We start from the raw sequence: 16,343 nt of genomic DNA on the forward strand, positions 1-16,343 counted from the left end.
TTTTAAGGAACCTCCATACTGTTCTCCATAGTGGCTGTATCAATTTACATTCCCACCAACAGTGCAAGAGGGTTCCCTTTTCTCCACACCCTCTCCAGCATTTGTTGTCTGTAGATTTTCTGATGATGCCCATTCTAACTGGTGTGAGGTGATACCTCATTGTACTTTTGATTTGCATTTCTCTAATAATTAGTGATGTTGAGCAGCTTTTCATGTGCTTCTTGGCCATCTGTATGTCTTCTTTGGAGAAATGTTATACATGGTATTTCTAATCTCTCTGAAAAAATTTTAATTATATAAATCAATTATACTTATTTTGAAACTCTTTTTCTGTGCACTTAACTCTGTTTCCTCAACTGTTATTTCATTTATTAATATTGTGTGTCTTTTTAAATTTTTTTCTCAAATATTAGATAGTTCTTCATTGTTTGCTTTTGCATTTGTAAATATATTTTTGCCTACCTATTCTGTTACTTACTATCTCTAATGATTGGGGAGAAGTAATTAGATTGACTGCCATAAAAGTGTGAAAATACCTTGCAATTTAAGAGTAAAGTCTTTCTACCTCTACTGGGGTTTTCGTTCCTACCTGGAGAACTGCCCTGCCTCTCTGGCCTCAGTGTCTACACTCCCTGCTTTAGCCTCTCAATACATACCACAACTGCTTAATGTTTTCCACAAATGAGAGAGAGTGACAGGGGTAGACTAAACTACCTGCTCAGAATACAGCATTCCAGTGAATTGCTCCAACAAATACCCCAGGACCCTCTCTCCTTCTTGATCTATTAATTCTTTTGCATGTACTATGGATAATCTCCGGTTTTGTTTTTCTCATAGATTTGATCTTTTTCATAGATATGATTTCTAGCATTCAACTTTCTGGCCCACCAATGACATGCTTTCTTGCTTTCCTGTAGTTTTGTGGATGGAGACTAACACACAAAAACACACCTATATAGTTGTCCATCATTTTATGGAATTTGAAGAGGAGTTATATGTATAGAAGGCTCCATGTGCCGCCTTGATTTTTTTCTCTCATTTGATTATTTGGGCATTCTTATTCTATGTTTAGGCAGAAAAAGATGACTTCAGAATAACTTTTTCTCCTCTCAAGAGAGTTGTACAGCTTTATAGTACACCTTTAACTCGTCTTCATATGAAGGATTTCTACTCTTTCTATACCTTCCTTTACTAAGTTGGCCAGAATACAGAAATCTTTTGGGAAGTTCTGGTATCATTTTTATTAGTTGGCTAACTGTGGAAGCTGAGAGCAGGTCATAAATGGCTCAACCATTGATAATAATAATAGTAATAACCATTTCTTGAATATTTGCTGTGTTCCAGGCACTGCATTAGATACTTTACAGGCATACCTTGGAAATATTGTGTGTTCAGTTCCAGACCACCACAATAACATGACTATCTCAATAAAGCAAGTCACACAATTTTTTTGGTTTCCCAGTCCAGTGCATATAAAAGTTATGTTTACACTAGACTGTAGTCTGTTAAGTGTGTAGTAGCACTGTCAAAAACACGGTGTACACACCTTAATTTAAAAATTCAAAACAATTACAACAGTAACATCAAAGATCACTGATCACAGATCACCATGACAAATATAATAATAATGAAAATGCTTGAAATATTTCAGCACTTAACAAAATATGACACAGAGACATGAAATGAGCAAATGCTGTTGGAAAAATGGTGCTGATAGACTTGCTTGATGCAGGGTTGCCATAAACCTTCAGTTTGCAAAAACCCCACAATATCTGCAAAGTGCAATGAAGTGAAGTGCAATAAAATGTGGTATACTTGTACATACCTATAGCAGAAACTGCTAGCTGACTGTCCCAGTATTTACTCTTACCTTCACAGGGAAAAGATTACATTTCCCAGTCAACTTTGTAGCTAAATAGTGCCCTGTGACTAAGTTTGTCCAATTAACGAGATGTAGGCAGAAGATATAAGTCTTCCTAGAAGGCTGCTTAAAGGAAATGGAGTCAGGTGGTAAACAGGGCATCAATTGTTGTCTCCCACCACTTCCTCCAACATGTTGTATGGAGTGAATATGTAATGGCTGGAAATCCAACAGTCATCTTAGACCATGAGATGGCCTGAGAATGGAAGCCATACGTGGCAGAATAGAAATATAGTAGGATCCTAGGTCTCTGGTGATTTGTTGAACCACCATACCAAGCCGTAGACTGCCTAACTCTGGAGTTCTTTTACATAAGAGAATAAACCATTTATATTTAAGCCTCTATAGTCTGGTCATGGTTGAACCTAATTCAAACTGCATCATTACTTTATTTCATTTAATCCTTACAATAACCCTGATTTAGTCATTACTTAACTATCATGCAAGTCTGACCCCATTAGTTGAGATGGCAGAGGTGCCATCTCACCTGAAGCTGTGAGACTTTTATTTCTACTGAGGATAAACTCAGGCTGGCCTTATCTGGTGGAGAGAGACAGACAGCCCTGCCAAGGTTCTGTACCTACTAGAATAAATCCCTGTTCTCCCTTCCATTCCTGCTTATTGTTACTGAGTTCAAGCTCGTACTGCTCGCCGAATGACAAGCCAGTAAAACTAGAGACAGGTGTTGGGGCAAGGAAAAGCCACTTATTTGGAAAGCCAGCAGACCAAGAAGATGGTGGACTCATGTCCCAAAGAACCATCTTACCCGAGTTAGAATTCAGGCTTCTTTTATACTAAAAGGGGAGATGGTGTAGCTTGTTGTTGTTTCAGACTTCTTGGTGTCAGAATCCTTTGTTCTTGCAGCTGTCCACGTAGGTTTGGTCCCAATGTTCCTGTAAACCTCCAACATGACAATCAACAATCATTATTTTCTGTTCTGCAACTTTTTATCTCTACATGAATATAAACATGTTATACCTTTAAAGGTCAAGCCTAGGAGGCAGAGCATTGAGAAAGGGCTATCATGTATATTTGAAGCCATAGGCAACATTGTTACAAAGGTGCAGAGCCAGCATGACTAAGTATAGGCAACAGAGCACAAAGGTTAGAGCTAAAGGAATAGATCCAATATGGAGTCAGGTTTGTTCTCTGTTACATACTGCTTTTTGTGGTAAAGTTTCTGACAGGGAAGTATGATGTTGAAAAGTGTCCTATTTATTAAGGTATATTGATGTTAAACATAAATAAATATTACCTCAAAAGTCTTATTTTTACTCTAATTTTGTATATATTCTGCATTTGTGCATTCCAGGATAGTTTCACAAGAATTTTTATTTATCCAGCACTTGAAAGCACCCCATCCACATTTTCCCATCAGTTCCTTCTTTGTTAACAAACCATGTAACTTTATAACCATTTCTTTCTTTCTTTTTGTTTTAGTTTCCAACTTTCTTTAATGCTAATCTTAACGCTAATAAGTTGTGAGATATGTTTTTTTAATTGAATGAAATATTCTTTAAATTCTATAGTGCTTTACAGTTTTCAGAAATTTCACACACATGATTTCATATAATCCCATAATAATCCTATATTTCCCCACCCTTGTATTGCCCCTCCCCCTTCCCTCTTCCCATGGGTAACCACTAATTTGTTCTCTATATCTGTGAATCTGCTTCTTTTTTTGCTTTATTCATTAGTTGGTTGTATTTTTTAGATTACACATATAAGTGATATCATATAGTACTTGTCTTTCTCTGACTTATTTCACTTAGCATAATGCCCTCCAAGTCCATCATGTTGCTGCAAATGGCAAAATTTCATTCTTTTTTATGGCTGGGTAGTATTCCACTGTGTGTGTGTGTGTATATATATATATATATATATATATACCACATCTTCTTTATCCATTCATCTGTTGATGGACACTTAGGTTGCTTCCATACTTTGGCAATTGTAAATAATGTTGCTATGAACATGGGGTGTACAATCATTTCTAAATAGATGATATAAAATAATTTTCAGAAGCATATGTTATAGCCAAAATTCCACTGTGTGTGTGTGTGTGTATATATATATATATATATATATATATATATATACCACATCTTCTTTATCCATTCATCTGTTGATGGACACTTAGGTTGCTTCCATACTTTGGCAATTGTAAATAATGTTGCTATGAACATGGGGTGTACAATCATTTCTAAATAGATGATATAAAATAATTTTCAGAAGCATATGTTATAGCCAAAAGAAGTAATCATTCTGTAGTTTCAGCTCTATGCACCCATTCTGTGAAGTTAGTTGCTTTTTTCTGTTTTCATATATTGTTTGCTAAAACTAAACCATAAAATATAACTATTCTACCCTTTCTCTTTGTGTACCTGTTTTTGGTCTTACAAGAGATCCCCCCAGAGAGTAATACAAGTCTAATAATTTTAGTTAGAATCATAGGGGGACTTGCATATCGAGGTCTGGTTAGATAAATAAACAGACGAAAGAGGTAGCAAAGACCTGGGAGATAGTAGGCACAATAGACGGTAACTTCTTTTCTCCCCTCTTTCCACCCCTCATTTTTTAGCCAAGCAACTGCTTGTTGCTAATAATCAACTAATAAGCTACCAACCTTCAAATGTTGAACAGAATCTTCATCACCTAACAGTGTGCTTTTTACTCAATAGGTACTTAATAAATATATGTTGATTATATAAATTGTATTGTTTTCTATAATACCTATATATAGTAAAGCCCAAAGTCAGAGCTGCATTGGAGAAGAATATGATAACAAATTTTAGATGTGTTGAGATGAAAAAAAACAGTCTAAGTGCAAGTGCCCTGTGATCATTTGAAATTTATCAATCTAGAGATTATAACAAAAATCTTGAGAAGAAATGAGATTTTTGAGAGAAAGAGAGGTTGAGTGAATAGAGAAGAGTAGAAAAATGAGAACTGACCTTTTAGAGGCTGGGAAGAGGAAGTCAACAGTGACTTGCAATAATGATGATACAAGATATAGAGTCATGTAGTGTCACAGAAATCAAGGCAGAGAGGAATTTTAAGAAGAGATACTTCAGTCACTGATGTCAAACACTGTGAGATAGTAATTTTTAAAAAGAAATAATAAAATTTCTTCTTTCCCCAGTCTTATTCAGGCTCAGCTAGGATGCATTCCCATACATGACTTTGCTTTGACGCAAGATACCTCGAAGATTTTCAGAAATGGCTCGCGAATTACAAGATGTATGTTATAGGATTAATGGATTTTCAATATTTTTCCAGTAAAATAGTATACTAGATTTAATATTGGAAACTTTTTTTTAGGGTTGTCAGATTTTGTGGCTATTCAAGAAAAGTTTGCTGTACTGTTGAACAGTTTGATTTTAGCTAAGTGTTTTAGATGTAAACTTTGGGAAAACTCTCTGCATGTATCCAAACAGCTGGAAAAAATCGGTAGGTACTGAATACAGGTAGGCAATGTGTCAATGTCTGCAATTTATTTTGTATTTCACTGTTAGAAAAATTGTTCTAAGATGGTTATAGACCTTTAAGGAAAAATGTGTTCATGGGCCTAAATAAGTTACTATACTTTCCTTCTCTTGAAAATCTGATTTTCATTTGCTTATGCTTAAAGGATTCTATTTGAAATCAATTTGGAAACCTAATAAAAATTAATGTTCTTATTTTTAAAATTTGTTCTCAAACCAAGAGTGAAATTTTGTTTTAGTAATTAGGTAACTATGTGTTGTTCTCTCTTTTACTTTTATGACTGTTTTGTTTTGATCTCAATGACAAGGTACAGAGCTAGCAGTCCTGGTCATTCCTAATTCATTACAGAAAATTGTCACTTATTTATATCTTAACTTTCTCCTCTTTTTTCAGTAACATTTCAATATTAGTAATGATTTTCATAGAGATTCTATAGACAAGTTTCTTTCCTGTCTGTTGGGATCTAGCTCAGGATGTGAACTGAAAAACTACATGGTGCCATTTACAAAGACTGGGATATGCCTAAAGCACTTTGGAATTTTTCACTTTGGTGTCTTTGGCTTTGTGACTCTGCTCCTTCTTAGATAGCTAGAACTCCAAAAAGAGAGTTATTTCATGGCTGACAGTCTTATTAGCTTTATAATTTTATATGCCTCTTGGGGACATTAAAAAATTAGGTAATGGGTCACTGGGGATTGTTTAATTATTCCTTAGAACAAAGATCTCCAGCTATTTTGTGAGGAAGTACTACTTTGTATTTCCTTGAAGTTTGAAATCAATGGGGGAAATCAGTCAGAGAGCTGACCAGTCCTGGGAACTGGGGTGAAGGTGGAGATTGACTGGTGAAAGCAAGGTCAAAGTAGAAGAAAGATTCCTGATTAAAGGCTCACCTTCCTATCAGTACATAAGTCCTGGCAAACCAAATGCCATGCCCATCCCACAGAGATAAGAGTTCTGAATTGGGAAGAAGGTTACATACAATATTTAGGAGATTTCAACTTACAGAAAAATTTGAAATTATATAGAATGATTATTAATAGTATAGCACTAAAACCCTTATATTAGAAAAGTAGAAAGTTCTCAAGAGTGATTTCAGTTTCTATGTGATAAGATGAGAAAAAGAACAAATTAAACAAATTAAAGTGGGCAGAAGAAAAGAAATAATTTTAAAAGAGCATAAATAAATTGAAAACAGAAAAAATCAACAAAACAAAAAGGTGATTATTTTGAAATATCAATGAAATTGGTAACACTCTAGTCAGACTGATCAAGCAATAAAGAGAAAAGACACAAATTTCCAAAAACAAAAATGTGAGATATAACTATAGATCTTATAGATGGCAAAATGATAGAAAGGGAATGTTATAAACATCTTATGTCAATAAATGCCACAACTTTGATGAAATGGGAAAATTCCTTAAAAAACACACTGTCAAGGGTCCACTCAAGAAGAAATAGACAACATGAGTAGGCTTATATTTATTAAAGAAATTAAATTTGTAGTTTAAAACCTTACAAAGAAAATCCCAGGCACAGAAGGTTACACTGGTGAATTCTACTGAACATTTAAATAAGAAGCAATATCAGTTCTACACAAGCTTTTTCAGAAAATATAAAAGGGGGGGTAATACTTCCCAACTCATTCTATGAGGCCAACATTGCCTTGCTATCACAACCTGACAAAGACATTCAAGAAAAAGACCAATATCCCTCAGTAATATAAATACAGTAATTCTTTATAAACTTTTAACAAATTGAACACAATGATAGATAAAAGGGCTAACATGGCCTAATGTGGTTTATTCTAGCAATACAAGATTAGTTTACCACTTGATGTCAATCAATGTAATTCATCATATTAACAAACTAAAATAGACCATATGATCATCTCAAAATGCCAAAAAAAGTTGACAAGATCCAAAATCCATTTCTAATAAAAACTCTCAACAAATTTAAAATAGAAGGAAATTTCTCAAATTGATAAAGGACATCTATGAAAAACCTACAGCTAACATCATATTTAATAGTGAGAGACTGAATGCTTTCCTTCTAAGATCAGGAACAAAAAGGATGCTCACTGTAACTACTTCCAGTAAACATTGTACTAGGGGTTCTAAACAGTACAGTAAAGCAAGAAAACGAAACTAAAAGCATACAGATTGGAGAGGAAAGAAGTAAAAATGTTTTTATTTATACATGATCATCTATGTAGAAAATTCCATGGAAGGTAGGAAAGGTTTAGCGTGGTTGAAGGATGTAAGGTCAATATATAAAAATTAATTTTATTTCTACATACTAGTAAGGAAAATCAGAAACTAAAATTAGAAAAACTATGCTATATTAGTTTTCTATTGCCACTGTAACAAATTACCACAAACTTTGTGGCTTAAAACAACACAAATTTATTATCTTAAAGTTCTGTAGATTAGAAATCTGATGTGGGTCTCACTGGGATAAAATCAAGGTTCGGCAAGGCTATTTTCCTTTCTAGAAACACTAGGGATGAAACCATTTTCCTGCCTTCAACTTCTAGAGAATACTTGATTCCTTGATCATAGCCCTCTTCCTCTACCTTCAAAGTCAGCAGGTGATCTTGGATTTGGCAAAGAATTTCTTAGATACAACACAAAACCATGAACTATAAAAGAAAAAAAATAAAGTGGATTTAATCAAAACTTAAAACTTTTGCTTTTCATAGAATACTATTAAAGGAGGAGGAGGAGAAAACAAGCCACCAGACTGGAAGAAAATATTTGCAAAACATATAACTGATGGAGGACTTGTACTTACAATGTATAAAAAATCCTTATAACTCAATAATAAGACAAACCACTGAATAAAACAATGAGCAAAAGATTCAAACAGACACATCACCAAAGAAGATATGTGTATGGCAGATAAGCACCTGAGAAGGTGTTCAACATCATTAGTCATTAGAGAAATGCAAATTAAAATGAAAATGCAATACCAGTACACATCCACTAAAATAATTTTTCTTTTTTTTTTTTTTAATTTATTTTTGGCTGTGTGCAGGCTTTCTCTAGTCATGGTGAGCAGGGGTACTCTTTGTTGTGTTGCGTGGGGTTCTCATTGTGGTGGCTTCTCTTGTTACGGAGCACAGGCTCTAGGCACGTGGGCTTCAGTAGTTGCAGCGCGTGGGCTTCAGTAGTTGCGGCGCGTGGGTTCAGTCATTGTGGCACGTGGGCTCTAGGACACGCAGGCCTCAGTAGTTGTGGCGTGCAGGCTTCAGTAGTTGTGGCTCATGGGCTCTAGAGAGCAGGCTCAGTAGTTGTGGCACATGGGCTTAGTTGCTCTGTGGCATGTGGGATCTTCCCGGACAAGGGGTCGAACCCATGTCCCCTAGCATTGGCAGATTTAACCACTGCGCCACCAGGGAAGTCACCACTAAAATAATTAAAACTTGACAGAGTGCTGGAGAGGATGTGGTTCAACTGGAACTCTCACTGTGGGAATGTAAAATGTTACAGCCACTTTGCAAAACCATTTGATTGTTTCTTTAAAAGTTCATCATAAACCTACCATGCAACCGGCCCTTTCATGCTTAAGTACCCAAAAGATAAAAAAGCATGTAGACAAACAATTCTAATAACCAAGACATTTGAAAACAGCCTAAATATCCATGAACAGGCAAATGGAAAATAAATTGTGGTATATACCATAGTAAGGATATACCACAATTTATTTTCCATGTGGTATATCCCATAGTAAGCATATATATACTCAGCAATAAAAAGGCATGAAGTGTTGATACAAACAACAACATAGATGAATCTTACAATAATTATACAGAGTAGAAGAAGCCAAACTAAAAAGAAAACTATTTAATTCCATTTAAATAAAAGACTAGAAAATAGAATAGTGATAGAAAGCCGATCAGTGGTTGCTTGGGGACCGTGTAGGGAGGGGACAGAAGAGGTAGTGAAGAATTACAAAGGGGCACAAGGAAACTTTTAGAGGCAATAGTAATGTTTATTAGCTTGGTTGTGGTGATAGTTTCTCATACACACACATACATAAACACACAAAATCACATGTCAAGTATATTGTATGTGAATTATACTTCAGTCAATAAAATTGTAAAAATAAATAAATCCAAAGGAAACTATATTCACTCACCAAATGAGCCAAAACTAAAAGTCCTGTAGTGGAGATAGTATAAGGTTATGAATATTCTCATGCAGTGTTGGTTGGAGCCTAAGTCTCATGATATGTACCAATTAAAATGCACAATCTCTTTAAAACAGCAATTTCACTTTAGCAATTAAATTTATAGAAATATTTCCACATGGATACAAATATAAACATTGTTTATAATCACATAATCTTAAATGTCCATCAATAGCAGAATGATTAAATAAAGTATGAATTATCCATAAAAAATGATTAATAAAATTTCACTATACTGGAAGAAGCCAGTCTTTCTGACTTTCTAGAATATTGTCAGTCTGGGCATCAGTTGCATTCTATCCCTTCCAAATTGTTGAACATGAACATGTTTTTCACACTTAGTACAGCTGAACAAAAAGAAACATATTGACCAGCAAAATTCATGTAATAGAAAAGTGAGAGAATCCAAACAAAAAAGCAAATCTAAGTTCTTATTGAGCACCAGGAAAAAATAATGAATGCAAATTGATTTTCAACAATGTTTATAAACTAAAAATTAAAAATCAGGAAAGGTTATAAGGGAAAATGGAAATGAACATTAAGGAATTAAGAATACTAGGAGTTGTGTCTAAAGATTGAGTAAGAGAAATTCCCAAGAATAGTTAAAGATATGAGTAAGGAAAGGAGTATCATACCCTCATCAGTAATATGTGTGCCTTAAACAAGGTGGTACTACTTTAGAATTTTATGCTTCTGACAATATCTTCTGTTTGGGGACTTGGTTAAATTCATTCATATGAGTGTAAGAATTAAGAGTTACAGTTTCTCAAAGCATGAAGAAACAGAAAAGGTCCAAAGATGGAAGAGCAGTTGACGTATTTAAGGAGCAAAATTAAAGCCGGTGTGGCTGGAGAGTAGTCAGCAAGAGGGGAATGGTAGGAAATTAAATGGGAGAGGTAGGCTGTGTTCTAGTCATATAGGTAAGGGAGTTTGGCCATAGTAAGGAAATTGCCATTTTATTCTAAATGCAATGGAAAGGCATTGGAAATTTTAGGCAGAAGAGTAGAATTATCTGAATTAGTACAGAAACAGAGAGAGAACTCAATTTTTTGAGTTCCTGTTTCTTTAAAAGTTCAACATAAACCTACCATGAACTCATTTCAAGACAGAAATGCTCAGAGAGCCATAGCTTCATGAAACAATATTTCCATCCCTGAATAATGTTGCCTTTTTAAAAACACGAGTGTAACCATAGATGTTTCTTGGTACTTGCTCTATGACATAAGGTAAAACTAAGGGTTGAGACATCATGTGGACCAAAGAATTCATCTTTCTTTTATAAAGCACATGAGTGTTTTATTTGAGTATGAAAAAATAAATATGAACAATCAAATAATGTCTCAGCCCAATTAATCCAATTGAGAACATTTTTTAACAACTTTAAAAATAAGTCATTAGTCTGGCTCTTTAAATTTTTCTTTTTTACTAATGTAGTTGTTAAATATTTAAGGTAGATTTAGTTTTAAATGGATTGTTTAAAAACTATTTGATTAATTTTCCACAGGTGTAACATTATCAAATGCTATGGTAAATGCAGGTTTGACTACCTTTAAAAAGATAGAAGAAACAGATGCAAGGAAACTTGAACTGGTATTTAATATTTACTTATTCCTAATGTTACCTGAATTCTGTATAAATTCTAAAGCCTGACTTTTGTATCTTTATTTCTACTAAAAAATGATTTCCCTCTCATAGTCATATATATTTTTAACTTAAGATTTTAGGTAATAAGCACGTTAAAACTATTGACTCTAAAAAATATTTTACTAAAAGAGTTTTTAGTGTTGTAATAAGAACATAATGACATAAATATGTTTTTAGATTTTAAATAGACATCCCCCTTTTGGAACTCAGATAAAAGAAACAGTGATGTGTCTACCAAAATATGAACTTGAAGTGGAACAGGTAAATATTTTCTATTTTTCATGTATTTTGATTTTCAGGAATAAAGCTACCCATAGCTGACTTGGAGGTGAGTATGAGTAGTAAGGTTATTTTTAACACTTTTTATGCCTATCCTTTTTTAAAGATTGCAAGATATAGTGATACCATGGCAGAAATATTAGTGACTGTTATATTAAGAAACTTTGAACAGCTACAAACTAAAAGAACAGCACCAGATTCTCACTACGTTACCTTAATCATAGGTGATGCAGATAATCGACTGGTTTCTAAGCACAAAATTATGTAAGTGTGAAATTTCTATTTGTTTTATTTCTAAGCATGTACTATAAAAGAAAAATTCTGCTGAGGAAAAGAGTAATAAAATCATGGTGGGATCAATTAAATTACATTTTCCTGATTCTGTAACGGGATAGTTTGTCTATTAAAGAAGATACTAATATTGGGTCTGTTGTTTTAGATTATATTTAGTACTCAAATGAACAAAGTGTAAAGTCTGTCACCATGGTTTGAAACAAGTAATAGATGACCTTTAGGAGTAGCTCTAATCCACTGTTGCTGAACTTTCTTATTTTGTTGCTTTTCTCCTATCATTCATGACCTTACTACTCTTTGATTGCAATCTTCCTCCTACTTACTTCAAAATATATCTTCTATTTCCAAATTAAAATCTAACAAACTACTACCGCCATTGTAGGATCCAGGCAGCCAGATCCAATAGATAAAGGAGGTACCTTGCCTTATATCTAGTTCTCTACATGTCATTCTATAATTTTTACTTCAGCCTTTTCTCTAATACTATTACATATTGATATTTTCTCCCAGGATGTCATAAGCAAACTCTAAAGATAATAGTTGTAGCTACAGCTAATATTTTTTGAGCACTTAGTAGGTTCCAGGTATTGAATTGTTTAATCTTTGTATGAGATAGGTGCTATCATTATATATACTTTATAGAGGAGAAATTTGATACCAAGGTTATATAGGTAGTTTATAGCAAAAACTAGTTTTGAAGCCAAGCATTCTTACTCCAGAGCCTATACTCCTAGCATATAAGTGTACCTGTAAGTTGAGGATGGCAGTGATTCTGAAATGGGAATCTCCTAATTTTTGCCAGTGTACTGGAATATGGCTTCCTAAAACATCCTGTGCAAGGTTCCTAATGGGACTGCAGTGACTGATAAGGATATCCTTTTCACTGATAATTACTCTCCTGCAACTAGCCATGATACACTTACAGAGAATATATAATTATACAAATCTTTATTCTCTGTGACAACTAAATCTAATGACAGCCTTGACTATAGGAGGCTAAAATAAGTTCAATCACAAAATTGGTTGCTGGTGATGTGTTGTTATTAGATACAAACTATTTCATATCATTTAAAAAAATACTGTTGAAGTTCTCACAAATCCATGTAACTTATGTATAGCCACTTTAAAGTGGTAGTGATTTAAGGTCAAGGTCATAGGTTATTGATAGCAATTATATATTCAAGCAGGCCTGAAATGATTCAGTGCAACTTAGAACCAGCTGTTGGGTGAACATATAGTTAAGAAAATTATGATAACGGTAGCTCCATTGACACTCCATTTCCCTATCCTCAGAACTTGGGGAAGGTAGTTTTCAGTAACTGACTTCAGTTTACTACCAGATAGGACCTATCTTAGGATCAGTTAGCCCTTGAACATTAATTTATTATTTCATTTCAGTTAGTGTTCAAGATCACTATTAAATGATGCATTATTCTTTTTCAGGGATTCTGTTTTGCTAAAAGCTGGAAATTGGGCTAAAAAGATTGATGTGAGGCGAGCTCTTAAATCTGAAGATCTTAGCATAAATCTAATTAGTTCTGAATATGGTAAGTTCATTGAAGTAATGAAGATATGAATGTAAAAAATATGATAGCATTTAGACTTTCCTGGTGGCGCAGTGGTTGAGAGTCCGCCTGCCGATGCAGGGGACGCAGGTTCGTGCCCTGGTCCGGGAAGATCCCACAGGCCGCGGAGCGGCTGGGCCCGTGAGCCATGGCCGCTGAGCCTGCGTGTCTGGAGCCTGTGCTCCGCAAGAGGAGAGGCCACAACAGTGAGAGGCCCGCGTACCACAAAACAAAAAAAGCAACAACAATATGATAGCGTTTAAAAATTATTTCCTTTATGTAAAACAGAAAAACAACATAAGCGATATTGTGTAAAAATTTATTTAAGTAAAATGAATAATTTTAAAGGAAGCTTCATATATTTGGATATGTAAAAGATAGCAGAGACTAGGATAATACAATTAAAATTTTATCTGTTCATTTATAGACATTTTATTTTTTAAGATAAATTTCAATTACTTGTAGGAACATTGATTTTTATTTTTATGACAGATGTATAAATTTTCATTTGTTATACTTTTTAAAGTATCTTTAAAACATTTTTATTTCCTGGACTTGTTAGACTTTCCAGTTCAAAAAGGTATAAAATATAACAGGTATAAAAACAAATAAATGGTCTCATGTGTGGATTTATATGACTTAAATAAGCATTTGTATGCTATTTTTTTCTTTTTTCAGTTGGACTTGATATACAGCAGAAATTTACAGTCTTTTACTTAGGACCCAAGAGATTTGGAAATCAAATAATTATGCGACAAAAACCAGAAACAGAGATGTCCCATTTTAAACATTCAATGGCAGGGCCCAGTAAAGGTAAATAGCTGTATTTAGTCCTGTTTATAGCTGTATTTAGTCCTGTTTTGCATTAAAGCAAAGATATGGCTGAGGGTAGTATCATCAGTATAGTACTGCTTCATTCAGATTGTGGATACTCTGGAATTAGATGTTTAGACTTTCTAATAATTGCATTAATAATGTACAGTAGGAATTCTTAGTGTTAATATTTGTCAAAATTGGGGTGATTTTTGGAGCAAAGAATTATTTAACTAGTTTTTTGTATGCATTTCCCCCTTTTCATACCCACTCCATTCTTATGGCCATGTCAGGGGGAGAGCAAGTGATGTACAAGAATTAACGGATTTGATAAGGCAAAGCAGGTGACAAACAATTTTTTTTTAAATTATGGGACATTCAAATAAAGACGAAAGTAGAAAGAAGTGTATATTGAACCTACATGTACTCATCACCCACCTTAAACAATTATCACCTCAGGGCTAATATAGTTTCATCTATACCTCTGTTTAAATTCCCCCTTGTATTTTTTGAAGAAAATCAGATATCATATTATTTCCTCCGTAAATGTTTCAGTATATATTTGTAAATGGTAAGGATTTAAGAAAAAAAATACTGCATTACTCTTAGACATAAAAAGCTAGTAATAACTGATAATTATCCAATATTGAGTTAATGTTCAAACCGCTGATTACTCATAAATGTTGTAGATATATCATCTTGATACACCAGATTGGCTCCTGAATCCTTTTGCGATGTCCCTAGTAGTCTTGTCAGCTTCCTTGCTGTGTGAGGTGATATGATGTTCTAGGCTTACCTTTTATAATTCCAGACCCAGACCTATAATAAGCCTTTTCTCCAAAGATACCTGGTTTCTTTTCATGATAAATAGTTTTCTGTGTGCTTGAAGAGCTCATTGCCATTGACTGATTATTATCTCTTGCCTTTTCCATGCACAGATTTAGGAAATATGTGATTTTTTTTCTTTTTAAAGATAAAATACATAATTGATTCAGAGTTAAATGTCCAAATCAAATTCAGGGCTATAGTATTTATCCTTAAACTGAATGATCTGTACTCAATAATATGTATCTCCTTTCTGCCATGCTGAGAGATTTGTTTTGCAATAACTCCAAAAATGATAGAATATCACTATTTTTCTTTTTCTTTTTTAACATCTTTATTGGAGTATAATTGCTTTACAATGGTGTGTTAGTTTCTGCTTTATAACAAAGTGAGTCAGCTATACATATACATATATCCCCATATCTCCTCCCTCTTGCGCCTCCCTCCCACCCTCCCTATCACACCCCTCTAGGTGGTCAAAAAGCACCTAGCTGATCTCCCTGTGTTATGTGGCTGCTTCCCACTAGCTATCTATTTTACATTTATTGCATCTAAGTACATGTCACTCTCTCACTTTGTCCCAGCTTACCATTCCCACTTCCTGTGTCCTCAAGTCCATTCTCTACGTTTGTGTCTTTATTCCTATCCTGACCCTAGGTTCTTTAGAACCTTTTTTTTTTTTTTACATTCCATATATATGTGTTAGCATATGGTATTTATTTTTCTCTTTCTGACTTACTTCACTCTGTATGACAGTCTCTAGGTCCATCCACCTCACTACAAATAACTCAATTTCATTTCTTTTTATGGCTGAGTAATATTCCATTGTATATATGTGCCATATCTTCTTAATCCATTCATCTCTTGGTGGACACTTAGGTTGCTTCTATGTCCTGACTATTCTAAATAGAGCTGCAATGAACATTGTGGTACATAACTCTTCTTGAATTATGGTTTTTTCAGGGTATATGCCCAGTAGTGGGATTCCTGGGTCGTATGATATTTCTATTTTTAGCTTTTTAAGGAACCTCCATACTGTTCTCCATAGTGGCTGTATCCATTTACATTCCCACCAACAGTTCAAGAGGGTTCCCTTTTCTCCACACCCTCTCCAGCATTTATTTTTTGATGATGGCCATTCTGACTGGTGTGAGGTGACACCTCATTGCAGTTTTGATTTGCATTTCTCTAATGATTAGTGATGTGGAGCATCCTTTCATGTGTTTGTTGGCAATCTGTACGTCTTCTTTGGAGAAATGTCTGTTTAGGCCTTCTGCCCATTTTTGGATTGGGTTGTTTGTTTTTTTGACATTGAGCTGCATGAGCTG

General features: G+C 34.3%; 1 protein-coding gene across 18 annotated transcripts in view; it reads left to right on the forward strand.

Moving 5' to 3' along the window:
• Positions 1 to 16,343, forward strand: part of HFM1 (helicase for meiosis 1) — a 147,311-nt gene that overhangs the window by 64,960 nt on the left and 66,008 nt on the right. For 17 of the 18 annotated variants that reach the window (XM_028489160.2, XM_028489158.1, XM_028489148.1 and 14 more), the window contains 7 exons: positions 5,064 to 5,161; positions 5,243 to 5,371; positions 11,100 to 11,185; positions 11,417 to 11,500; positions 11,625 to 11,782; positions 13,256 to 13,359; positions 14,056 to 14,190. In XM_028489160.2, coding sequence (XP_028344961.1) covers positions 5,064 to 5,161; positions 5,243 to 5,371; positions 11,100 to 11,185; positions 11,417 to 11,500; positions 11,625 to 11,782; positions 13,256 to 13,359; positions 14,056 to 14,190 — 794 coding nt within the window. The remainder of the gene's footprint in view (positions 1 to 5,063; positions 5,162 to 5,242; positions 5,372 to 11,099; positions 11,186 to 11,416; positions 11,501 to 11,624; positions 11,783 to 13,255; positions 13,360 to 14,055; positions 14,191 to 16,343) is intronic. The other variant, XM_028489153.1, reaches the window with a different exon arrangement.

Source organism: Physeter macrocephalus, chromosome 4 (genome assembly GCF_002837175.3).
Source record: "Physeter macrocephalus isolate SW-GA chromosome 4, ASM283717v5, whole genome shotgun sequence".
NCBI classification, from domain to species: domain Eukaryota; kingdom Metazoa; phylum Chordata; class Mammalia; order Artiodactyla; family Physeteridae; genus Physeter; species Physeter macrocephalus.